The sequence below is a fragment of the Colletes latitarsis genome, chromosome 10 (assembly GCF_051014445.1).
Source record: "Colletes latitarsis isolate SP2378_abdomen chromosome 10, iyColLati1, whole genome shotgun sequence".
Taxonomy (NCBI): Eukaryota; Metazoa; Arthropoda; class Insecta; order Hymenoptera; family Colletidae; genus Colletes; species Colletes latitarsis.
The window spans coordinates 31,956,311-31,981,844 of NC_135143.1; the positions used below are offsets into that span (position 1 = coordinate 31,956,311).

The following is a 25,534-nucleotide window of genomic DNA, read 5'->3' on the forward strand; positions in this document are numbered from 1 at the left end:
GTGTAAAAAAATACGTAAATCTAATCTCCGTTTCGGCGTTCTATAACGATAGGATAGATAATAAAAAAAATATTCCATCGTCGAGCCGGTGTCCAATGATTTTCATTAATCACTGAATTGTCATAACGATGTCTCGCTGGCACCAGAACTTTGCGACTGAAGCGGTAAACTCGTCTTATATCTCGCTGACTCCTCCTCTAACAATGCTATGCGTTGCTTCAACGTTTTCACCTATAAATTCACGCGAACTTGAGAAAGTTGAAAACGTTTAAACGATAGCTAGAGAGACTCTGTCTCGTCAATCTCTATCGAGCGAATGAACGCGACTGCGCGACATTACGTCACGTATAATAAATAAGTGATCGACGAAAAGCAAGATGGTGGCTGTAGAACGAGAGAAGTTATTTCGTTCGAAGCAACGATGTTTTCTACGTTGCGTTACGACGTGAGAAGAAAACTTCGAATATGGTACAATAAATTGCCTGGAAAGGCTCTCAAGGAATTTCGACTTTTACCGCTATTCTTCGTAATGGGTGCCGGCCTAGAGTATACTATGATACATTGGCACGTTGGAGAGGTTAACTTTTACAAAACGTACAAGAAAAGGAGAATTGAAGAGGCGATCGAAGCAAGATTACGTAAAATGGAAACAGAGTCCGCGTAATATAGAGGCAAGGACGATAAAGTACGTAATTATTTTTTTTATGAATAGAAATATTATTAAGCGTGAATTTTCCTTCACAGACTCGTCGACGACGAATTGTATAATTTAAGTTAAAGTTAGATGGTTATAGGGGTAATACGAAAATGTAAATCTTTGTAGATGAAAAGAATGAGAAACGCGTAATAAATGAAATTTCAGGAAGATTTATAAATATTTGAAACAATTGTTCTTAATACGTTATAGCATGGTACGTTTATCCTTATTCATACCTGTGCAGCGTGTCTTTCTACCATTCCCAACATTTGTTGTTCCAATTTCTTTAACCTGGATTGATATTTTTTCTTGGATTTTTCTAAATTTTGTACCAGAGCTCTAAAAATACACCGCGTACGGTTAAAAAGAAAGAAAGAAAAAGAAAAAATTAGCGATTAATTTGGTATTCCGGTTTTGCGCATAATTCGATTACCTACCCATTGGCTCTTTTTAGATCGTTAACAAGTTCGGCCGACTGTTGATGCCTCAGTTCGGAGTTCTTGTTAACTTTATCCAACGTCGAAACTAATTCCTGTAACCGTTCTTTTAGTCTAGCTTCTCGGCCCAGCGCCTCTATCAATTCGGACTCTATGCCTTCGCTTTCGTTGTCGCTCATACCTCGATCCTGCGTGTAAAATGTACTAGTTGGAAGAAAATAGTATTTTTTTTGTATAGAAAAACGAATCGTATCGTTACTTTGTTCGTTGCCATTGCCAGCATGGCCTCCGTATCGTTAAGTTGACCCTGAAGATGTTCAATAGCAGCATGCTGAGCCGCGATTTGCGTGTCGCGTGCGTTTAATTTTAATTCTATGGTAGCCCGTTCCTTTTCCAAGAGGAAAACGCGTGCCCGTAACTCTGCTTTATCTTCTCGCATAGCCATCAATTCCTACGCGGTTATTACGACAGATGTATTTATCTGGTTGCAAGTAGAAACATCGATCGAAGGAGAACGCGTACAAACCTGCATCAAGACGGCTGTTTCCAAATCTAATTTCCGAACTTCTGCAAGGGAAATGGTGTGTTTCGAGTTTAAAGGTTCGGCGTGAATGCTTTCCAATTCCACTGCGGTCGACCTAACCATGGCACGTTCCCCTTTCAGTCTACCGATGTGCCTTCTGAGTCTTTGTTCGTCGTCTACGCTCCACGTTACCTCGGATCTGACGATGGGAAATTATTTTAAAAAGTCAGAGATAAATTTGATCGCCTGTCGCTGGAATCTATTACACATATAGCGTATAGCGTACTTACTCGTCCGACAATATTATGCTATCCTCCCATGGCGCGTTTAAGGCGTTTATACATTCGTTTTCCAGCTTATTCAACACGTGATAGGCCACGTGTTCGGCTACCCTTCGATTATCGATCGTGATGCTGTTTCTTTCCGTCGACAGAGCGATCTCGCTCTCCAACAAGGCCACCAAAACGTCGTAAGCTTCTATCGCGCGATCGCTATAGGAAAGGGCTAAGCGCAACGCTATCGCGTTCGACTCGTACTTCCCTACTAGTAGACTGAGCCTACAAAAGTAATAAAAAGAGCAAACCGTCCCGTATAAATGACAATAGCTACTACCGTTCGAAAGGATAAGCGTAACGATGATACCTGTCGCACTGAGCCTTGCTCTCGTGCAAAGTGAGCGCAAGAACAGCGTTGTTTGCTCGCGCGTGTTCCAACCTGCTGTTCAATCTCTCAGTTTCAACCTCGAACTGCTTCTCGGATCCATTCAATTCTTGAAGATTCGAGTGCTCGAGTAGATCCGAGACCAAGTGTTCCGCTACCATCGTGGAGCATACCTAACCGCGACGCGAGAAGCAGAGCTCCGTGTCGCTAAATAGTATCGCGTAAAGGGTCGGGGATAAGCGGGCCGGGACTAACTAGGCTATCCATATTCGGAAGACAGTTTATAACCGCGCATGTAGTGAAATTTCAAATTGATTTCTGAACGGTAACACAGACAGATAACAAGATTGGAAGAGATCTCCCTGAAATTCTAGCCACGCGTAAACTAATAGATCATCGCGGATATCAGTTACGATTACGTACTCCCAAGTTGGTAATATCGGGTCCTGTGATGTGCCTCTCGTCCGTTCTTCTGAGTCTCACCCTCTCGGCCATTTTGAGAACCGGAGCTTCCTCCCTCGTTACGTTCTTTGTCGGCGGTGTCTGTAGGGGTGGTAAGAGTGGCGAACAAGGTGCACTCAAAGGTTCCGGCGAGCTGGTGTTGCCTCTTGTCTGCGGGAACGAAACGAGCGCGAGGAAACATTACGTTGGAAGAGTCGATAAACATTTTTTGCCAAAGTGTCGGCTCGATCGAACACTGGGAGTGGGCAGATCAGTGGGGTAACGATGGAAAAAATTTGTTCAACGTTAAAATATTGTTGAAATTTTCTGGCAAGCGTGTGCTACTCGTATACCAGACGATACGTACTCTTTAAAGCGAGTATAGTCGAACACGATCGTGCGTTTTCTGCATAAAATTTTAATACAAGCGCGATCGGTACCCACTCTTGTTTCCCTGCGTGGTGATTCGCTGTCAGCCTGTTGCCATTGATTGTTGGACTGATTCTTAAAATTAGCAAGCTGCGTCTGTAAGGTGGCAATTTCAGCTCGAAGGGCTGTGACTTCTTCCTGCAACGTCGCCACGGCCACGCTTTGGCACGAGGCTGCTTGCTGCGCTGGCTCCGGGGTTGGTAACGCCGCCGGACTGTCCAACTGTTCCCTTCCATTCTATCGATCAAAGTGTATCCAATATTATCTGTCTGTTGCTGCTTCGAGTTTCGTTAGTTTCGAATCAATTTTTTACGCTTCTACCGTCCGTCGAACTTCCATATTCGATTTCGTGAAAACGCTCGTCCGCAACGTGTTCCGATCGAAAAGTTTCAAAGTTGCGCGGCTGCAGCGAACGTGAATCGGCGCGGTTGGCCGGGAAACGCTTCTTTCTTTCGGCACTCGCGATACTTTTCGTTGGATTAAATTACTTTGTTAAAAGTATATCGAGGAAAGTTTAATATCTCCGCGCACAGACCGAGAGCGAGTTGTTCGAGAGACGAAAGTTGCCGATCGCAAACAAGTAAGAGTTTAAGTTGTTCGAAAGTACCTCGGCAGTGCGCGGTTCGATATCCTCGCAACAGCTGGAATCGACGTCCCCCAAGGTACGATCTCCGTCGCCTTGAATGTCGCCACCGCCTTCGCTTTCCTCCACCGGGTTCGTAATCGAGCCCTCCGCGTCTCTGCTCGTCTCTATTTCTGTAAACCATACGCCGCCACAATGCATACAACGATACACTTGAAATTTCTTATATGATCGATTTTTTGGCAGATGAGCTTGGCTCGTCACACGTCGTGTCAGCAGGGAACGCGTTAAAGGGAGAAAAGTTTGGTAAAATATTTGTAGAATCGATGGATCGTCGCTTACCAGACTCATCCTCCTCGGCAATTACGGTAGCTCGATGTCTTTCGAGCTGCCTACCGAGCTCGGCGATCACGGAATGTAACTCGGTGAGCCTTTCCTCGTGCCTCGCTGCTTGTTGTTCAGCTCTCTGTTCGGCTCTGGCTGCTTGCACCTCGGCTCTGACCAAAGCCGCTTCAACCGCTTCTCTCGCTCTGGTCGCCGTCACCAGCCTCGAATTCAGCTCGGCTACCTCGGACCGTAGCGACGAAAGCGCGGCCGCGTGGAGCTACAACAGACAAAATGTCCCAACGATAGCAGCTTAACAGCTCAAACGAGACTGTACGATCGATGCTTCGAAGACGAACAGAAATCTAGACGCCTCGTTCCTAACATTCCTACCCGCTAGCTACAACCTGGGATTAATTACACTATTTTGATCGTAACAGCGAAAATTAATCGTCGTCGAGGAGACAATTGAAACGCGCGGCGCGTTATGACTCGTTGTACGATTCAACCTGCCTCGGCTAAACATTTTTGAAAATGAAGAAAAACTTGATACGCGGATAAGAAATTTAGCCTAGATACATATTTAGAGAATTCGATAATCCCAGGTGCCATCGAAGTTGCCTTTACACGTACGGTAGCTTTAACAGATTTAGACGAATTTTTAGCGATTATAATAAACACTCGTGACTGTGTTAACGTCGGTCACGGTTATTTTAAAGCGTGGCGCGATGTAAATGGAAGCCACGGCGGCGATCGTGGCACTTGTTCCTTGTTATCGGGCGGTCCTCATTAATTTCCGTTGCATTCGAGGCATTTCGAGCGCGAACGCAAGAAACGAAGAAAAAAATTGTATGGGCATCGCGAGGATACGTGTTTACAGCGACATTGCGTTCCTCCGCGAGTGTCCTTGACGAAAGCAACCGGCCGTGACATACGTTACGATACGTTAATGATACCTGGCCACGTGATAGAGCCGCGTATAAGAATCACCGTCCGTAATTACGTAGTTTCATTCGAGAACCGACCGCTGTCGCTATCACCGTCGCCGTCGCCGTAGCCCTCGTATAGCAAAGATCATCGGTGGACCGGGACGACAGGTAAGTAAAATATAATAGTTGTCGTCTCGTAAAAGAGGTAAAAAGGAGGCAGGTTCCTCGCGAGTTTCTATTTGTCTTGTTGTTGACGTTAACGAACGGGAGGTTAAAGTTTACGATCGATTATTTTCAGAAGTTCTCTCGTTCGAATCGTGACAATTAGAGATATCAGCGTTCAATATGAAGCAACTGTTGGCCATTACGGTTATTCTGGCGGTGTTTTGCGCGACGTCGATGGCACAGTCGGACGATTACATTCATTTGCCAGGGAAAAACTGTCAGGACGCACCGTCCTGTCCGGACGGTAGACCTTGCGTGATGGCTCCTCCTCGCTGCAACGTGGGCACTTGCGGCAAAAACTTGGTGCCCACCTGCGGCCAGAAGAAAACATGAATTACGCAATATCGTTCCAAGAACAGGTGGACCGCACCTACGCCGCTCGTAATTATTTTTATTCATCGATTGACGCGACTGTTAATCGTCGATACGTAAATAACTATTGTAACGTTACTAATAAATCTATTTTTCCTTGATGTCGATTATTCGTTGTTTAGTGTCGCTGCTCGCTGGAGGTTGACGATTACCATCGGTTCGCGTACAGGTTGCATTTTTAATGCAGAATACTGGTTTTAAGCTGTCGTGGTCGCGGTCGCGTGCGTCGCAACACGATACCGGAAATTGTGGCGAAGCGGTGTAAAACTGGCGACGAGCGATAAAATCTCTGTCGCGTAATAAAATGAACGGGGATTCGATAGTCCACAACGAGATACCTGTCGATAAAAATTAACCGGATCCTGTAATCCGTTAAAGAGGTCAAGCAGGTGACCCTTTCAAGATCGTAAATTCCTTAGCCAGTATGCCACGACCCTTTTTTACCCCCTCTTTGTCCGATCGTGAAAAGGGAAGAGCAACTTTACTCGGTTTGATCCGGGGGAACGTTGAACGAAGACAAAGTTGGTCGAGGGGCGAGGATACCGTTTGAAACGTTCTTTTTGTAGCCTGTTGGGACAAAAGAGGCGACCCACGGACGCATCTATTCTGCTTCGACGCGAGGACATTGCCTGTAGAAATGGCACACAGTGTGGCTAGATCGGGCATAATTGAGTGCATCGAAATCGACAATAGTGACGGCTAACGGAGCGGTGGAGATAGCAGGTATATACTGCCGCATGAGCCACGTGTACATACGGGAATTCGGCATTTCGCCCAACTTCGGGAAATTGACAAAGAACGCTAATGCGAGTCTTTCCTTGTTGCTCTTGTAACAGCTGACGTACGACCTCGCGATAATCGGCATACGATTCCAAATCTCGACTGCCCTAGCATTTTTACTTTCTTTTAGCGGAAATGCACGTTTTAAGACCCCTTGATCATATTGTGACTATTAAAAAAAAAAAAAGAAATTTTTTTTTGTTCCTATGTTATTAACACGATTGCATCTGGCTACACTGATGGCGCATCTCTTCTGCGCGCGTCGACGCTATTACTCGAGGAGCGATCTGTGACTCCATCGATCGACCGATTATGACTTTTTCACGTCATATGGCAGTTGGCCACTACTTTCGATTCTATCTTTTCAGTATCAACGAAATACACGCGTCCCCGGAAGTAATCTCGAAACGGTAAAAGGCAGTCGCGTAGTCAGGAAATTTGATTCGTTTCGCGCAAACAACGCGTTCGAACGTTCTAACGAGAGCGAACTGTCGCCTACGGTGATTCGATGGAAAAGTTGATAATCGACCGATCGTAAGTGTCGGCAGAGGAAAAATGAAATTATCGAGGAGCAAACTAAAGTTTATTCGGAAACTCCTCTGTGATATCGATCGTCCGGTTGGTTAGGCGGTGGCAGCAGCGGCGACGGCAGTGGCGGCGGCGGCAGCGACGGCGGTTCTATCTCTGCGGGATTAAAGTTTAAAGGGTAGTAGTCGATTTTGCGTAAGCTTACAGAGAGACAGACAGACAACTGGACGAGAATGACGAACGAAGAAAGAATGAGAGAAAACGAAACGAACGGATCGAGAGACCGTGTGTCTCTATCGATGAAAGACTAGCTGGATGGAAAACGAGGAGAATCAGAGGAGGAGGAGAAAGGATAATCTAAACGCGAGGAACGGAACACGAGACAAGGAGAAAAATGAACGAGATATTTCAGGATGAATATGGAGGCGCGAGGGTGAAGAACGGAGAAAGGGAAGAAGAGAACCGGAAGTACAGAAACATTGTCCTGTTTCTCGGAGGCAGGCCCGATTCGCTTTGCTTTTCAATCGAATACGACAGCGAGAAAAATTACGGAATTCTCCGTGTCTGGCTCGTTCCGTGTTTCGTTAACGCGTTCTCGAAGACGCGCGTAGTAGGTAGATCGAACAAACACCAAGACTTACAGTCTCCTGGTGCTTGTCCCTGTGATTAGTTTCAACCTGTATAGGGACGGTTTTATCGGAGCTGCGATCACCGGGACAGCAAAGCCACGATCTGGACCTAATTAATCCTTTTGGTTCTTCTTCCTCGTCATCGTCCTCGTCCTCGGTAGTAGCGCAGTGCACGTAAACGAGATTGTCCCTTCGTGGCGTCTCGAGGACTTGTTTGCCCAACGCAGGGACGCGATTCGGCTGCACGGAGAATCTGCTCGCCTGCTGACAGTACTGTTGTTGTTGTTGTTGTTGTTGTGGCTGCTGCTGCTGCTGCTGCACTACTCTCTGTCGGTGTAATCGTTCCGCGTAGTAACCTGGCTCCGCGGAACCATTCTTCACGGCCACCGCGAAGCCCGCCACCTTGTCTATCGTGATTCTCTTTAATTTTTCTTCACCGTAGTAGGATCGATCATCTCGCCGCGATCCCTTTTCCCGACGATTATCCTACCAAATACACCAACGATAGCGATTGGCCACGGTTCCTCGACTCCTCCGATAGTTCTATATCGCGTTGCCGATAGCTGGTCGAACCGAGGCAAATGTCCGTCGAGGCTCGATCAAACTACAATCGATGGAAAGTTGACCGCGTACGTCTTGTTTGTTAGAGAAAATAGGTTGGCTATCGCGCGAACAAACTTCCAATACCGCACGATAACCGTACTCGTAAAAACCTATAAAACGCGTATTTGGCTAGCTCGTATCGGCGTAAAATATCGCAGTCGGTAATTATAATTGGTAGACGTAGAGTGGAGTTTTTCCGCTTTGGCACGTGCCGCGTTGGTTCGGTTCTCGGTTGGCAGCAGGCGACAGTGATTTCAATGTCGAAATCGTGGAAAAGCTCCAACCAACACCCTGAACCGAACGCTTTAATGGCGTAAGATTTGCCGGTTAAAAATTTTTTTTGTACACGTTCAACGTGTTTAACGAGCGCGGCATTCCTGGTGCTCGTTAACCTGCCATTAGTGGCCCGGTCAACGCTGGTCTTCGATGTTCTCCCCACGGCTGTTCGTTAGCTTTTCAACGATGCGTTTCGACGCCTTTAGCGTACTCGTCGATCCGATTACGAGGGTACTCTCTTCGCGAATAAAACCGGAAACCGAGTGCAATATACGCGTACATATCGCTTTTGCCTTCTTCTTTTCTCGTTATCGAAAGTGTTTGCCGCGGTGCAGCGCGCGCTTGATGCTCGCGTTATCAGTACGCGTTGCACGGTTCGCGTAAATCTATCCGCGAACGCATTTACACATTATAGGAAACCCCAAATAGAAACACATACTAAAATAATTAAGTTGATCTATTAAAATAAAGGCTCTTTTAGCCGGTTTATTCTAATTTACAGCGTTGTTCGGCGATGATTCGTTGTTCGTCTTTTAACATCGTACTCGCACCGTAACGAGAAATTGCCGTAGGAGGATACGTAACGCTGGTTGGCCGAATTCGAACAGCCGCAGGGTCGACCACCGATTGCCGTAATTGCGTTCGTACGAGGTCTGGGTTAGCATAAACTCGTCGATCTAGAAAGCTGGTTAATTGCTCTGGCCAGAGTGTATCAATTCCCGGGGCGAAGACGCGTCGCGAAACGGCCGGATCGACCTTATACGCGAAATAAATTAATTGCTCGACCAATTATGAACGCGAGAAGGGAGTAGGGATTTCCACCATGCACCTAACGAGGCCCTTATTACGATCAAAGCCACCACCGTGCAAGGATTCCGCGAGTGCCCGAGTTACGCTTACAACGTAACAACCTTTCCTTGTTATTCCTGTTAAAATAAATCTAAATGCGAAGAAAAGGTAATCATCTTGTACACGATAAGCTCGTCGATGTACGTGGCAAAGTGCGTTAGTTAAACGAGTTAATTAGTCGAGGCTACGTAACCAAGAGACATACCGGGAAAACGGGCCGCGTAACGCGCCAATTTAGGGGATATGCCCGGTGACAGGTGACCGTCCCATGTCGCCGCGTCGGTGGATACAAATTACTATGCCGCGTTCCGGCCATAAAATATTGCTGTTCGACGATCGTTCCTCCCCCATCGTGTCAACCACGATCGGTAATCGTTCTATTTTAGTAAATGGTATTGCATCCAGCCGATGGGCTATGGCGCAATGTTGTCCGAATACGGAAAACGAATACGTAAATTGGCCAAAGTGGAGGAGCAATTTGGACGGCAGCTGTACGTTGTCACGAGTGGATTAGCTTGCGCGTCGTTGTCGCAACCTATCTCGACATTTGCATTACGCTGACGCAGAACGACGACCCTATCCCCTTCCAGCCTGGTTGCCCTTTCTCTTTTTCTGCGAGCAACCAGTCGCGCGCATGGCCACCGGAAATTTCTCGCGTTGACTCACCACGCACGCCCGTCCTTCTCGATGCAACACTATAGCGATCAGATCCCTATCTGGATTATTAATTAGCAGCCGCCTAGAGTGGCTAACTGGAAAGAATCGTGTTAGCAGCTCGCCTCGAAATAGGGGTTGGTTCGCGTCACCGTAGGTCGGGGTACCGGGGCGAACCGACGGATATATCCTACGAGTAATTAGCACACGCCGACTCGCCGAGTTACGAAGCTAAATTCACTGGCGCCTCTCTTGGATTATTCGCGAGCATTATAGACGATCCGAACGTCACGCGAGTAAAAGCTTTGGGTTTATTAACCCTTGGGTGACCGATTGGGAACTAATCTCGCAGCTGCTACGATACGGTTACGATAATAGAACGAGGCTGCGCTGCGCCGCACACTACCGAGGCGAGGCGATTTCTTTCCATTCGTTGCTACAAACATCCGATTCGAATCATTGTCAATTTTCTACGAATCTCCGACGAGCCCCGGCTAAAGAAAACCTTTCTATCGACCAACGACCCGTTCCGTTAATAAGAATATGTATAGTCGAGGGGAGGAACGAAACGGAAAGTGCGTTTCATTGTGCGGTATGGAATGCGAAGCACGCTGCGAGTTCGCATCCCGCACCTCGCATCGTCGCGTCGTTCTACGATCTCGATCCACGGCGCCTTTTACGACCGTACTTTCTTCCGTACGCCGACGACCGGTAATTTAACATATTAATTTACGAGATAATCGTCGTATCGGCAATTTACGAAAGCACCGTTAAAACGTGAATGTAAATGTCGCTCGACCTGAACGCGGTCGTTTGACCGTGTCTCGTGCATGCGCGAATAAGAGAACGTTTCCGCAACTGTGGATATTGTATACGCGCAACTGTATGCAAAACAGATTGATGGTAACGCGTGTCGCGTAAAAGCGTGTTGGTTTTAGCGCTTTGCTTTGTCGGTCTACCGCACCAAATCGACCCTGGCGCGAAAGTATGCGGGGTACCACCGGGGGTATCCAGCATAATGCTAGTCGAGTTTTCAATCTTTTGCTTTTCATCGTTACTTGCAACAACTTTTACGGAAAAGTAAATATTTTACGGCCTAAACGAACTTTATAGAATAAATATCGTTTACTTGGAGAATATCTCCTGTTAAAGACATCTTTAGCGTATCGAAGAAACGATGCAGAAAGTTTCTAGTAGTAACGGCGTTGCTTTGGTCAGACAGAATAAGAGACGCAGGCAGCGTAACCCGCAATGCGGGGTACGCGGCTTTAATAGAAATTAAACGAATCGCATTGTTTCCGTAAAGTAGGTACACCGTGGCGAGCAGCTTTCTGGAGGAGAGCCAACAAACTTTAAGATCCACCTGTCCCACCTACAACGAGTAGCGAAAAGTGCGCGTTCGACGCGACGGTTCTTAAAACGGAACGTCAAACTAACGATATCGAAGACCGATCGTTCGATCTACCAAACGCTAATATCCAATCTCGTTTCATCGATATCGATAGATTACGCCCGCTGAACGGAGAACGAAGGGAGCTCGAGCACGAGTAAAGTGGTGTCTCGGTATCGATAAAGCGCGATCGGTGCACAAATCGTCATCCTGTTGCGTATGCTATGCGTTAGGCGATGGTGTGTATCGGAGAAAGAATTTCGATTGGAATCGAGCTAAATATCGGAAGATAACGGTATGCAGGACGGTGTGTAATTCACGTTGCTGGCCGTAATTGCTTTTGCATCGATTCTCCGCACGGGGTCGGCCGTCGGCCGTCTTCCCATCGTCCTACATAAACGCGGAGTAGCCTGCGCCAATTCCAGGCATCGCGCGTCAGGTCGTCGTTCGATGCGAACAAACAGTGCTGCGTAACACGCGACTCTCTAGCCGCACCGCGCTACTCCAAATCCTCGAGATCTAGCCTCCTAGAGGAGTATTGCGACACTCTCTGATCGCGTTTGTATATACGTATATGTATGTCTCAGCGTGCGTTTCGATGTTTTTCAATCTCAGACTACTCGAAAGATAGCGTAGGAAAATTTACCGTACTCGATCCGTACTCTAAACGATCCTGATACTCGAGCTACGCATTATTAATACGGGCAAAACGTAGAAACACGGGACGGGAGTGTTTCGAGCTATTATCGCGATATTCTTTCGAACATAATACGACGCGAAAACCGAGATATACGTCTGTAGTTGGAGACTGGCTAGCATAATCGACGTACCGGACAACCAGGAATGTCGCGGCGTTTCTTTCTTTGCGACAGGGGTAAATCGTAGATAATACACTGTACGCGTTGCTGTCGCGTGCGCTACCGATCGCTACTCGTAACACTCTTGGAACATTGTTGGAAAAACCGATGATAAAGTTAAGCGTAAACACTTGACCAGTGTCGACGCGTCCCTCGAAGCCGAATAACACGACTATGACGGACACGCGCGATAAAGGTGTGCACACGAGATCGGTTGATCGAAACGCTGACCACCAACCGGTACGCTGGCCGAAACGCTCGCTGACGGACTGAACCACCGATTCTCCCACACCCTTTACGCATTTCGACTAGCGGCGCCCGAACGACGCCGAGCATCGCCGAGCGTCGCCGATCTTCTCGACCCGTTGCTCCGAAACTTCCATTTTCCCCTCTAGCTTTTCTAACCACGGTTATTTCTAATTCCATGCGCAACGCGGTTAAACTACCCCCCGAACAAATAAACAAACTTGCTCCTTTGGCCCGACTCGCCTTCTTCGCCAAATTCTTCAATATTTTCTTACGTCGGAAAATGCGTACAAACAAAGTACAAACTAGTTTACGTTTATCAACAAAAAGTTGTTCTCGTTGCATGCTACGACTGTCCTTTAACGACACGGCCACGTATCTGTTCGCCGGCTCGTAATACTTGTCGTCTACCTACGGCGATCGAACCAGCCTAACGGTACAGAATGTCGAACAAGATTCGAGAACTGGTCGCTGCGATCGCGGAAAACGAAGGAACGGCGAATAAGTTTTCGAGGCGAGAAATCGTGAAATTTTTAGGGAAGAAGGAACGAAACGAACGATAGTCGTGCAATTCTATTAACGAAATTACGGAGACAAGCCTACCGGCTGTGGCTTCTCAATTAACTTTGCTAATTTCTCGATTAATCGGACGTCGCGTTCCGCGAGTAAAACGGACGAATAGACCGAGAAGAAGAGAAGAGTGACGCGAAAAGCTCTAGGGTGTGGTAAATTAAAACTCTACTTGGTTGGACGGATCGACGTTGAAACGTATACGCTACTCTTATTCGGCTTTTACTTGACGAATAAATGGATCGATCGCTGTAAATATTTCCTAGCTTAACGAACAAAGTAATTTTCACGAACCGTCGTTATTAATCCCTTTTCGCTCCGTAAGCAAACCAAGCCTCGATGCGTATAATGAGTATTTATTTAAAAAGCGAATATAGCCGAAGCAATTGGTAATAAAGAGGCAGATATACGAGGCGTTAATAAAGAAGCGTAATTGCGTAAACGTCCGGACGTTCTCGCGCGCACAACGACGCACCGCCGCGTCGTGTCGATATATCGGTGTGACCGTGTTGAAGACGTCTCTGGGGTTTATTGCGCCATGCTCCCGGTCCCAAGAATTCGTCCCGAAGCTCGTAGATGCTAGCAGGGATGAAATTCTCGAGACTGGGAGACAGGCTGGAAGTAAATATCTGGAAAAAGAAAGGCGGTCGGGCGGGCGGACAGGCGACGGGGCAGCCGTCGCGATAGAAAGTAACGATCGTTCTGCCGTAGAAAAACATTGGCCATTGCGTGTGTCGCTCGTACAACGGCAGATACGTTTCGACGAGTTAAGAATTTCTATCGACGGAAGCATGGTTTTGCTCGCGCACCAAGACAGTCGAGAACATATTTCTGACAAGAGTTACGTATCCTGAGATGACCTCAATAGCGTTTCATAAAAGTTATCGGCTCGGCCGGAACGATAACCCGCACGGAATAAGATTACACGTAGGATAAGCTATTGTTTCCGAGCAAATCCTTGCTCGCGTTCCGCGACTCGTGCATACGTATCGCGTGATTTACGATAGCGAGCGCAAGGTATACCGTAATCGTCCTGCTTAATTCAATCTGTGGTATTTCTAATAAGCCCTGTTCGACTTATCGCCGAGTCGCATATTTCGCGCAGCTGCAAGAATTTGAAAATTTCCGATAGTTCTGCGCACCGATGGAATCTGCGCGTAAGCGGGTCCCGCAGCCTCTGGCAGTGGACGTTTTAGTTTTATTTAATCAGCGGCGAATTGAACCGAGCCGAACACCGAGCCCAGTCGGCTCGAGTCGAGATCCCTTTCTTGCTTCCCAAACTACGTAGCTAGGAACTTTAGGTTGCTTCGGCTCCGCGCAGCTGGATAAACGTTTGCTCTTGGTTTATCGCTTTTTCAGCGCGGTAATGTACTACGTAATAACGGTTATTTATACCCAGTAAATGCCGTATGCCATTCCCCGCGAGACGTTTCGCGATCATTCCTCCGGTACCTTGGAATTCGGCCGACTTTTATTTTCCTTTACTCTCGCTAATCCCCGGTGATCTCTTCTCTCGGGTATTCTTCAACCTAGCGGAACGTATCTCTTCCGTCCACGTTTTCCAAGTCGTTGGACCGCAGACGACGCTTCCGCTTGCAACCGGTTAGCCTGTGTTCGACTGGTTCTTAATCTATTATACGTCGCGTGTATGCGTGCGTGCGTGCGTGCGTGCGTGCGAGCGTGAATGGACCTCTGTACCTACAAATGCGTATACATACTAGGATAGGAATGTTGGAAATTAGCTGCAAGTTTGCGTTTAAACGAGCAAGACAACATATTTGCCAACGCTTCGAAGAGACAAATTGCAAAAACCACTCTTACTACTATTGCGTTCGATGGACGATGGACGATGGACGATGGACGATGGCCGAATGGAAACCTGTCGAACAAGCTAGTCGATGGAGAGAAACGTTTGGAATAGGCAAAGACCAACTAGGTTAACGACGTTACAACGAAGAGAAGGTGAATCCACGAGGCACGCGAATCGTCATTAGCAGGAACAATTCTTTGGGTTCGTGGAATCGAGATAAAGATAGATACATCGACTAGCCGAATGTACGTACGTACGTACGAAAGAAATTGCGTTTTGCCCGCGGAAAAAGGCTTGTTGTTGGCGTAACGGGACTAGTTTGCAGTTGGTAGCGAATTGACATCGCGAATTACGAATTAACCTTCTTGCTCGCTCGATGAGGCCCGATCGACGAGAAACGAGACGAGTAGTCGGTAGTTGGAAGTTTCCACAGTTCGGACTGTTACTTTCTCGAGTAACGGATCGATCGTCGATCGTCCGAAGCTCACCTTATTAGCCAAGTCCAGCATATTTCCGGTCCCCCCTGCGGCAGCTTCCACTAACTTCTGAAGGGTGTGAGGCTCCGGTGAAAGATCCCTTGCTCCGCTATCGAATTCCCAACTTTCATGCCGGCCGGATACGGTACCTGAACAAAATACGAGTACGAAACGTAACGATTTATCCGAAAACGATCCAACGACGGCTCACCGAGACTGTTGTCGCTGCTGGTGGGTAAATACTCTGGCGTATGCGTGTGGTGTGAACTGGTTCGGTGTTTGCCGGACCTGAGAGCCTCGATTTCCGGTCGCAGAGCTAAACGTCGCCTGAGGAACTCTTGATAGGAAATGCGACCGTGCTCGTCCGCTCCCAACTCCCTCATCAACTCCTCCACCGAATTTTCGAGATTTAGTTCCCTGCACACAGTCAGCAGGTCCTGGCTAAAATTTTAAACACAACGATATTAAAACCAGCAATTTACCTATCGTTTTCGAATAACGATCGCAACGACCCGATCACGGGTAATACCCTATGGCCGAATGCTGTCCAATTGTCCGACTGTCAGAGTGTCCGGTCTCGAGCGATTCGTCTAGGTAGATAATTAAAATCAGACCCCGAGGCCCGATACCTGTCCGACGAACGCGGAGCCTCTTAATTTTCGTTGCCAGCAGGACAGAATATCGAGGAAAACCGATTAAAACGTCAGTGCTGGCCGGGACGGTTCGGAATTACGCGAAAGACGGATACGCAGACTCGGTCGATACCACGGGAATTAAACATTTACCAGCGACTGCACGGATCCACACCACCAAAATGTTAAACGGTCGTCTCTCTCTCTCTCCTATCGCGAACAAACGTTTACATTTAAAAAATATTTTTATTAATTGCGAAGCGTCGCGTCGTTCCGGTTGTCGGAAGAAAATAAAGGAAAGCACGTTTAATGGAAATAGGCTGAAGAGAGGAATAACGGAAGCAACGATCGACGTCGCGTTCTAGTAGCGCGCGCAATCAACGCCACGATCGGTCGGGCAACTTCTTCCTCTTCTTTTGCGAGCGGACAAATTACCTCGAAACCTTTGTTCGTCGATTTTATCATCGAGAAGGGGAGACGGACGTTACCGAAGTAGCGTTTAAAAACATGTCGAAACATGTCGAAACATGTCGTTACGTTCGGTACGTTCGGTACGTTCGGTACTTGGTATATGTATTATCGAATATTTCGAATCGAAACGCGTTCGCCTCCGTGCGTTTATATCGAACGAATATAGAGCAAACTAATCTTAATCGTGTCGTCGGTGAAGGAAACAAAGATATAGACGCGAGCCGAACCACGAACATTCAAATTCGCGTAATAAATAAAGAAACGAACCTATCGTTCGAAAACAATCGGACCCAGACTACTACGTACCACCGGGAAAGTTTCTGCCTGAGCTTGCGAAGCGACAATCTCCCCAATGTTCTGGATTCCCATGATTTAAACGTCTCCATTAGTCGGTTATTTCTCAAAATGTTTAATTCCTGAAAATAGTCGGACAGGCGTCGAAGGGGTAAAAGGACGGCGGGTGGCCGAGCATCGTGCACGCGCGGTTTAAGGTCCGGCTGAAACGATGCAACGAGTGCCACTGCAGCCCGCGAGTGCACGCAGCCCGCGAGTGCACGCAGCCCGCGATATTCAAACCAGAGGAAAGAGGAGAAAAAAAAAAAAAAAAAGGAAGAAATAAACCGAGTATGTAGTCCAAGTAAGAGAACGTGAAACGAACGCGACTTGATCCATCGCGATACGTGTCACTCGACGTGTCTTGTGTCTCGTGTGCGGTTTTACGGCTGACGCGCGTCTTTATTTTCATCCGACCTCCGTGTTTCTCGCGGTTCAGCCTGTAAGATCAAACTGTCCAGCAGTATTCGCCGTATCTACGTTTCTATTATTAATCGTCAAACGACGAGTTTGCGAGGTTGCGGAGAAGCGAGAAGAGGCAACCGAAAGTATTTACAATTTCAAACATCTATACGAGTTGTCGCAAAGTTAAAAATATCGAGGTCAGGCCGTCGTAGTCTCGGTGGTCCAGTTAATTTTCTTGTCGAGAAAAATAAAAATAACCGAGGAAAGCAGAGCGGCGAGGGAGTGGGAGAGGAGGAGGAAAGAAGAACGAGGAGAGGCTGTGCGTAAAAAGGGACTCGAGAGCCGCGAACGGGAATGTTTTGCCTTTCCAGGGCCGTTTCCATGGGTGAAATGATTTTCACGATACGGCGCACTCACGATGAACAACGAACGAACGAACGAACCCCTTTCGGCCGTCAAAAGTGGACGTCTCAACGTGCCGAGTTACACGAGCTACTACCTACTGGTACTCGTTGCAAGTTCGCGCGCAGTTTTCCGCCTGCGAGCCCTTTCTATCGAAAAGCTCTCTTCTGTCTCGTCGGGGAACAACCTATCCGGCCGAATTACCAACTACTCGCCAATTAATTATTTCCAACTAACAATTTCGTAAACGGTTACGGCTGAAAAAGAATAAAGGATAAAATAAAAGTTTGAGAATAATATCGGATGGATCAGATTTACTGGTCGGAGAGCGATAAAGAGACAAGGATGAACGGAAAAGTGAAGAAATACCGGAGAAAAAGGGTGGGTCGGTCGATGAAAAGCAACACGAGTATTTAATGTTAAGCGCGTTCCGCTCTATTTCGTTGGTAGAGACCCTCGAACCGGGCAGACCGTGAATAAAAGGAGCGCAGCGTCTCCTTCGGGCAATCCTCCCTTTTCAGATGCTCCGGGGCGCAGAATAGGTCCGCCATTAAAAACAAAAAGGATCAACAGAGGGAAGGTAGCGAGAGGTGGCGAAGCTTCCGCCACGTGAAAGGGAAAAACGGGGGAGAAACGAAACATTACCTAATGCCGTGTTTTCACTGGGAGAAATACCGCGCGTGCGTTTTACTTCCACCTAACGCGCCCCACCATAACGCACCGCAACCCTAACCACTCACTCGTCTAGGCATCCTTTGTCGTCGTCTCCTATCTATCGCGTGCCATCTTTATCCCTCTCCTGTCTATTTGCCTTTCCGTTGGACCAACTTTCGCCGCGTGCTTTCGATAGCCGAGTAATCAACGAGCAGCGAGTCGTTGCCGTATTGCTCTCGACTGCTCGTCCGAGACTGTGCAAAAAGAGAGGGGCCGTGCTGTGGCCGTAATTTCATTCGAAAGGAATAGCGAGACGAGAGCCAGCCGATGATTCTGCCAAGGATACCAGTAATCGCGAGGATAAAACGAAAGGGGAGTTGGTTTCGTGCCGGTCTGTGACTCACTTGCCATAAAAAGCGATCACCCTTCGTGCGACCCTCGGGTGTACGAGATGATATCGTAGATATCGTAGATATCGTAGATACTTGGAACACTCTGAGCCACTAGTGAACAACGTTTTCCTTCGATATCATCGTTGGCTGCTAAATACGTAAATACGTATGCAACACAAACCTCCGAGTGTCCTGCTACTTTCGATCCGTCGCGATGCATAGGTTTAACGATTTTAATAATCGGTCGAGCATGCAGAATCGCGTTGGAATCGAAAATAGAGACCATGTATGAAACGGTCGAAAAATTCATTAATTTTTCTATACTTTACACCGTTGTTGAACGTTTAAACTGGCTCGATTATTGGTTTTCGACTGTTGGTACGACGGGCAAAGTGCAATTACTTGGAGCAACGGATTGGCAACGATCGATTGTCATCCGATAATTCGTGGCTCGTTAACGAATCAACCCCTCTGGCAATAATTATCGATAGAATGGAAATCGATGTAGCAAACGGGACTGTTAATTATCGCGCTTAGAGACGCGTGTACGCGTAAAAGCAATCGGTGCGACTCGTATCGAATCATTCGCGCAACGAGATACGATCGATAGATCGCCACGAACGGTAACTTGTCTCCTATACTTTTACCGCCAACAGTTTTATAACCGTTTACCAAACACCAAACAATTGCTTTTCAATTGATTGAAAATTGTGAAAATCTCGACGATCCATCGATAAACTGTCCCGAAAGCACAAGGGAAACTACCCAAGTTTTCATTTGTATCGGTGAGCGTAATTCCGATAGGCATTCGGCCTCGCTCGTTCAGCCAACGAGCGCATCCTCGTCAGACGGTTAACGCGTGGCCAAGTCTCGTACTTTCTGGTAGGAAAAGGCAAAGAAATCGGAATAATTCGAAAGGCCAGTGTCCCGATTTTCTATAACAAAACTCGTAAGAAATACATACGTATATCGTGTTCGACGCGCGTAAACAATGTACGATCGTTCGAGACACGTCCTTTTAAAGTTTCGGCGCAGGTTTCCTCGAACGAACGCGTGTAACCAAGGGCAATCCGTCGGAATGAAACGACAGATCCGCATCGGTACACGCTTTTGTCGCGTACGCGTACGAATCTGCGCTCGCTTTCAGGGGAAAATACCCCTCGCGGTTCGGGCAGGGAAGAATGCAAACGCCGGTAGCAGCCACGACTTGTCGACTAATTTTCGCGAAAACGATCTGAATAGAGTAGGTCGCTGCGGGAGCAACGGCCCGGCTCCGAACAATCAAGAAACGGAGCACCGACGGCGAAACAGAGAGAAACGGTTGAATATCGGAAAAACGGTTATGCGTTTAATGGTAAACCATCCGTCGTCTGTGCATCCCACACATATTCCTATTATCTTGCAAGTGTTATTCGTACCACGGTAGCGAAAAGAAAAATACTTAATTTATGGCATCGCCTGGGGCGAGGCTTTCAGACCAGCTAATTAATCGAGCTAATAATTAAAACGCGTGCAGCGAATTACTTTGTTACGTAACTTTAGCCACGAAACGTTTCACGGGGTATGAATTTATCGTGTTTAGCGTTTACCTGCCTCGCGAGTATGCTTCATCGTATTCGAATCGTGTCAAAGTTCCGATCAACCTATCCAACGATAAATTTAATGCGAAACAACGATCGAATTCTATGGTAAATTAATCGATCCAACGGTTGGAAAAATTTTATTCAAAATAATATTCTTTCGATCGTTTATAGGCAACAGTATTGTTAAGAAAAAATACCGACGGTTAAACAGATTCGTTTCATCGTTGTAAATTAACCAGTTAGTTAACCAACAACAAGCTATGGCGCGAACAAGTTTAGACGCGTAAATAAAATAGTTTGGTTCTTTTAGACGCGTAAGTATAGAATTTCTCCGAGTAATCGAAACAGAATCCTGCATTATAAAAAGTAAATGATCGTAAAATTTGATTAAAATATTAAATCTGATCGGTCTCTCCTCACCTGTCGATAAAACCATCTCCGTCGCCGTCGCATGCTTGGAACAGCTTTCTGACGCGTTCCTCGTCGCAGATGGAGCCTGCTTCACTCTCAGCATCCGCGATTTGTGACATTTTCACTTCACCTCTCGTTTATCCATCGTGAGACAAACTATCGACGACGCACTGGTTGGTTGTTTCGTGTTCATCCTTTCTTCGATTAGATCGATCAGGCCGAGATTAGATCGTTCAACGAGTACTTTAATTACTCCCCTTTTTTAACTTGTTATCCGGATATTAGCATCCCATTTTTTTAATCGTCGTGGTACATTTCCCAGCAACTGTTGTTACGAATCGAATCGAATCGAATCGTATCGTATCGATTCAGCGAGTCCTTCGAGTTTCGACGATGAAACGTTAGCGACCGATGGGTCAACGAAAACACGTACATACGTGTCGTACGAACAAATGCAAGTAAGATGGATCGTTATGTCACGTGTTGCATCGCGATCCCACGTTAATCGATCTCGAGAGACGCATACTCGAACCGCCTCCGCGATCGCGATCGCGTTCGAGGAATATAAAGGTCTACGAACCTCGATGGAAGCAACGGCTATTTTTAGACGGCCTAAAGCAGCGTGTAGATTCCCTTGTTCCCAAAGATTTAACTGGTACACGGGAAATAAACAGATCGGCTGCGGAGGCGCGTGTCATTCTCCTCTCGCCCACGTATTTCCACCTTACGATATTTATCCGGGATTATACCGTTTGTCGTTCGGTGTCCGAACTTGTATGGATTTCTGCGACCTATCGCGTACACCCGTCCAGAGAATATCGGAGGATTTTGCGACCGCGCACGCACCAAACGAGCCCGTAACCGCCGTTTCCAGTGTCACCGAGTCACTAACCCTAACCTCAAAACCAGACCCGAGGCTCGCCCACCTTCGCGAGCTGCACAGCGGCAATCAAAACTATCGATTGAGCGTTCCACGGTCGAAAAACTTTGACAGCTCGCGCCATCTTGAAATTCCCGTGCACGACACGGAAATAAAAATGGCGACCGTGTAGCCCGGCTCGGCCGGCGAAACGTTCGAGCCTCTCTACCAGATGTCGATCCTATCGCGACCAATGCGCCTGTCGCGTCGCACAGACCAAACTTAAACTAGGCAACCTTACGGGGTACAACATATTTTTAACATGGAAAAATAAGTTACTTTTTATTCGTGGTGACATCGTTCGCAACGTGGCCGTTATTAAACGGAAACGTAAGCAAAATTCATTTATACGCACGATTACAACCGTAACCAATATCCGTAAAAACGTGCATCGTATTAATGAATTTAAACATACACCTTTATACGATAATGCCCTTTAAGACTTGAACTTGTCGGCCAGCGTTGGCAGCAGTTTCTTCAGTTTGCCGGTATCGTGGCTGAAAGCCCACATTATACACCGAGTATGCTCCTCGGTAGGCAAACCGTGTAATTCACCGTCTGTCTCGAACCACGGTCTATTATTCTCCTTGATGCGTTCCACTAGACTTTTCAGTTTTTTGTTTCTCTCTACGTCCCAAGTTACGTTCGAATTTCGAGCTTGTACGGTCCTGAGCTTCTTGTAATCTCCGCCCGCATCTTCGTACGCTCTACGGGGAAGAAAAAGAGGTGAAAAGATTCGTAGATCGAACGAAAATATTCCCAAGCCCGATCGGACGATGGAAAAGGAAACGCGACAACTTACTCGAGAAATCCGTTGTCTTCGATTCCGTATCTATCCGCCAATGGTTTGAAACCTCGTACCAAATCGATGGCCAAGTAGTTTAAATTCTCCTTCGCTCGACCGTTCACGTTATAGTCCGTCATCCAATTTTCCAGTACCTCGACGGCCTCTTTCATGTTCTTGATCTTTTCCTCGTCCTTTGTGCACGATATAACCCTTTCGGCTCTTTTCACCAGGCCAGCAATCGCGTGGTATTGATAAGTTACGTCCCTGCCGTTCAACGATTCGATGCTCTGCAAGGCTTTCTCCTTATTTTTAAAACCGAGTCTGTTTTCCTCTTTCTTCTCCTTATCCGTATCCGTGTCCGCGTCGGTGTCGGGCTCGGCATCGCTCGACTGCCGCTTCGCCACCTTTTTCCCCGTTGCTCCGTCCTCGCTGTCGCTGCCGGTCGAACTTTCGTGGCTCCTCTTTAAGGCCTTGTTGCGTTCCTCTTGATCGATCTCCATCCGATCGTCGTCCTCGTCGTCGCCCTCGGAACCGAACTTTTCTTCCATTTCTGAAATCAGCTTCTTCAGCTTGGAGGGATCCGGACTGTATCCCAACATGATGCATTGAACGTGTTCCTTGGTTGGTAGTCCCCGGAAATTGCCAACGTCGGTCTCGTACCATTGCACGTGCTCTTTTTTTATCTTATCGATGATTTCCTTCAACTTTCGATTCCTTTCGATGTCCCAGGTCACTTCTCCTCCGCTCGATACCTTAACCGTTCGTAAACATTTGTAGTCTCCCTTTTCCTTCTTGTACGCTCTGAAAAATCACAAGGGCCGGTAACCTGATTTCAAAAGACTCTTAAGAGTCGCGAAAACAACAACAGATTCGGTTGTTAATTACTTGAGGAATTGTTCGTCCAGGACATCGTATTTCTTGGCAAGAGTCCTGAAACCTGTCACAGTCTCGATCGGTAGGTAAGCGAGATTCTCCTTGCCGCGATTCTTCTCTTTATAATCGAGCAACCACTCCTCGAACACTTTCAGAGCCTCGTTTAAATTGGCGAGTTTCTCTTGATCTCTGGTGATTTGCAGCGTTCTCTTGGCGCGGCTCACGAAACTCGTAATTACGTGGTACTGGTAGCTAATGTCACGACCGTCCAGAGCTTTCAACGTGTCGAAAGCCTTCCGTTTGTCCTTGAAACCCATCGCGGTCTCCGAACATTCGGCTGATTTGCTTTTCGACATTGCTGGAAGAACGTAATCTCGTAATCTTGAATAGAATTGGGGAATACGATCGTTAGAAATTGTACAAAGTTTTAGTTTCTATCGAGGAGAAGAGCAACGTGAACGAAACGCGCGCGCCGCGGCGACGATCGATCGTACGGGACGGCTAATCGCTAAGTGGTGGCCCGTTCGTTCGATCAGTCCGTCACGCGGCTACGCATATGTACCTCGACGATTTTCAAAACTTTTACATCTGAGCAGACGGTCTGAACATTTTTACCTTTATACAGGGTGTTCGGCCACCCCTGGAAAAAATTTTAATGGAGGATTTTATTCTAATTTCTTGATGAAGGCTTCGTTAAACAGTTATTAACGTTTAACGTTTATTTCAGGGGTATGATCCCTGCAACTGAAAATAATTTTTCCAAAACGATTTGAAATTTTTTAATTTAATTGTTAATAACTTTTTAACGAAGCCTCCATCAAGAAATTGATATTCTTGATTTTCGTGTTATTTTGGCCTCTAGAATCCCCCATTAAAACTTTTCCCAGAGGTGGCCGAACACCCTGCATATTTAACAATTTTGAAACGTGTAAATGTAAATCGAACGGTTATATTAAAATTGAATCAACTATTAGAATCAACGAATTTATTTATTTGTACGAAATGTTCAAGACTAACGATAAATCGGATTCGATCGGAGCCGGAGCCGGAGCCGTTTCCCGCGTGTCAATTTTCTCGTTACGCTTTGTTTCGAAATTACAAAAGTTACGAGCAGAGATCGATACGAGCCAGACAGCGAGTTAAGTGGTACACGTATTTGGCATCCACCGTTTCACTGTCGCGGTTTCCTTTGATCCGGCAAAAGAGATGAAAAGAGGTTCGAAAGCAATGCGCGGATCGCTGCAACTCTTTTAGAGTAGAGAGTGTTAAAAACGGTTAAAAAAATATACTAACAAAACCGATAGATACTCACCGGAAAGTCGGTGTCTTTGGTACGGGATAATGTAAATAAAATCGCACTATCGATTGCACACACGATTCGATATCTCTGATGAGCAATTACGTAGGTAGACCGTATTAAGTTTGAATGGAATCGAAGAGTATGTTTGGAGCGCGCGACTGACAGTGGCATAGTCACCGGAATCCGACTCGAGACATCTGCGCGAGTGGAACAAGAAGAACCGACGACTTACGAGTGAAACGGAAAGAGAGGGCTCGATATAAACATATCCAGCATGTGTCAGAGCCAGAAATACGCAGTCGACCTCAGTCCAATGGTCTGAGCTTGCGTCACTGACTGGTAACACGTTCCTGCGACGCGTTTCCATCTTTCGCGAATTACGTGTCTAGGTCAAGCGCGCGTAATCGCGTATGCTAATTCGCGTCGGACTATCGCTCGTTGCGTTCCTCGTTGAAATGTTACTTTCGATGGTAGAGTTGCACGTGTTGCGCTCCTCGTTTGTCGTTTGTCACGTGTCGCTGACACATCAAGATAAATACGCTAGTGACGAGAGTGAAACGAGAAATCGATATATCTGCTATTCCGATAGAGATTTATTCGCTATTTACAGAAATTACAGTGCATCCAACGGTGAATTACTCCAACTAGTAACGACGATCTAGCTAGCGGTCGTCGTCTGATCGTACAAGACGTCTTCTCCGACTCTATTATCGAAATTTATTTACAGGTGAATGATACGCGCGATCGAAATGCTGCAAACGATTGCGTTTCGCGTTCGTCGATCGTCACGCGAACCGTCGACCATATGTTAGCCTATTAAATTTTCTACCCTTCTCTTCTAACGTAGCTAACGTATTTTTCTCTAAATTACGAAGAACTCGCTCGACCATCGATAAACGCGTACTTGCTCGGTCGATGTTCGAATCGCGCGTTCCATCTAATGCGCGCTATACACCTTAGACAATCGCGTAATACTAATAACGATTCGCATTTCGCCCTCTTTGTTGGAAAATTACATGAAATAGACGTGTAATGCACGAAGGTAATGTTGGCCACGTGCGAGCAATACAGGTTACTTGTACAC

The 25,534-nt window shown here is 46.8% G+C and overlaps 2 protein-coding genes across 6 annotated transcripts; both read right to left on the minus strand.

The window, feature by feature from the left end:
• Positions 1 to 93: 93 nt before the first annotated feature.
• LOC143346783 (colorectal mutant cancer protein) lies at positions 94 to 21,619 on the minus strand. 5 transcript variants are annotated; one of them, XM_076775251.1, is made up of 15 exons: positions 20,581 to 21,619; positions 15,500 to 15,705; positions 15,301 to 15,437; positions 7,570 to 8,043; positions 4,113 to 4,374; positions 3,795 to 3,943; positions 3,203 to 3,424; positions 2,741 to 2,929; positions 2,300 to 2,490; positions 1,948 to 2,214; positions 1,661 to 1,856; positions 1,394 to 1,585; positions 1,135 to 1,322; positions 934 to 1,036; positions 94 to 231 (listed from the first exon to the last, which is right to left on the minus strand). In XM_076775251.1, the coding sequence occupies exons 1-15, from the start codon at positions 20,688 to 20,690 to the stop codon at positions 121 to 123; spliced, it is 2,997 nt and encodes a 998-aa protein (XP_076631366.1). In that variant the 5' UTR covers positions 20,691 to 21,619; the 3' UTR covers positions 94 to 120. The 5 variants fall into 5 exon arrangements, with proteins under 5 accessions (XP_076631366.1, XP_076631365.1, XP_076631368.1 ...); XM_076775250.1 differs by having other exon boundaries at positions 15,500 to 15,729; XM_076775253.1 differs by lacking the exon at positions 20,581 to 21,619 and adding an exon at positions 16,698 to 17,087.
• Positions 21,620 to 21,744: 125 nt separating this feature from the next.
• Positions 21,745 to 24,641, minus strand: Ude (Uracil-DNA degrading factor). The gene is made up of 4 exons (XM_076775259.1): positions 24,463 to 24,641; positions 23,163 to 23,508; positions 22,293 to 23,078; positions 21,745 to 22,197 (listed from the first exon to the last, which is right to left on the minus strand). The coding sequence occupies exons 2-4, from the start codon at positions 23,504 to 23,506 to the stop codon at positions 21,927 to 21,929; spliced, it is 1,401 nt and encodes a 466-aa protein (XP_076631374.1). The 5' UTR covers positions 23,507 to 23,508; positions 24,463 to 24,641; the 3' UTR covers positions 21,745 to 21,926.
• Positions 24,642 to 25,534: the final 893 nt, after the last annotated feature.

Bases quoted from the DNA above. Each gene is read 5' to 3' on its own strand.
- LOC143346783 (XM_076775250.1), bottom strand. From the start codon at position 20,690: ATGTCACAAATCGCGGATGCTGAGAGTGAAGCAGGCTCCATCTGCGAC. The intron at 15,730-20,580 runs GTGAGGAGAGAC...TTAAAATTTTAG, and splicing joins GGAGATGGTTTTATCGACAG to CCAGGACCTGCTGACTGTGT. The intron at 1,857-1,947 runs GTAAGTACGCTA...TCCCATCGTCAG, and splicing joins AGCATAATATTGTCGGACGA to ATCCGAGGTAACGTGGAGCG.
- Ude (XM_076775259.1), bottom strand. From the start codon at position 23,506: ATGTCGAAAAGCAAATCAGCCGAATGTTCGGAGACCGCGATGGGTTTC. The intron at 23,079-23,162 runs GTAATTAACAAC...GTGATTTTTCAG, and splicing joins CTGGACGAACAATTCCTCAA to AGCGTACAAGAAGGAAAAGG. The intron at 22,198-22,292 runs GTAAGTTGTCGC...TCTTCCCCGTAG, and splicing joins GAAGACAACGGATTTCTCGA to AGCGTACGAAGATGCGGGCG.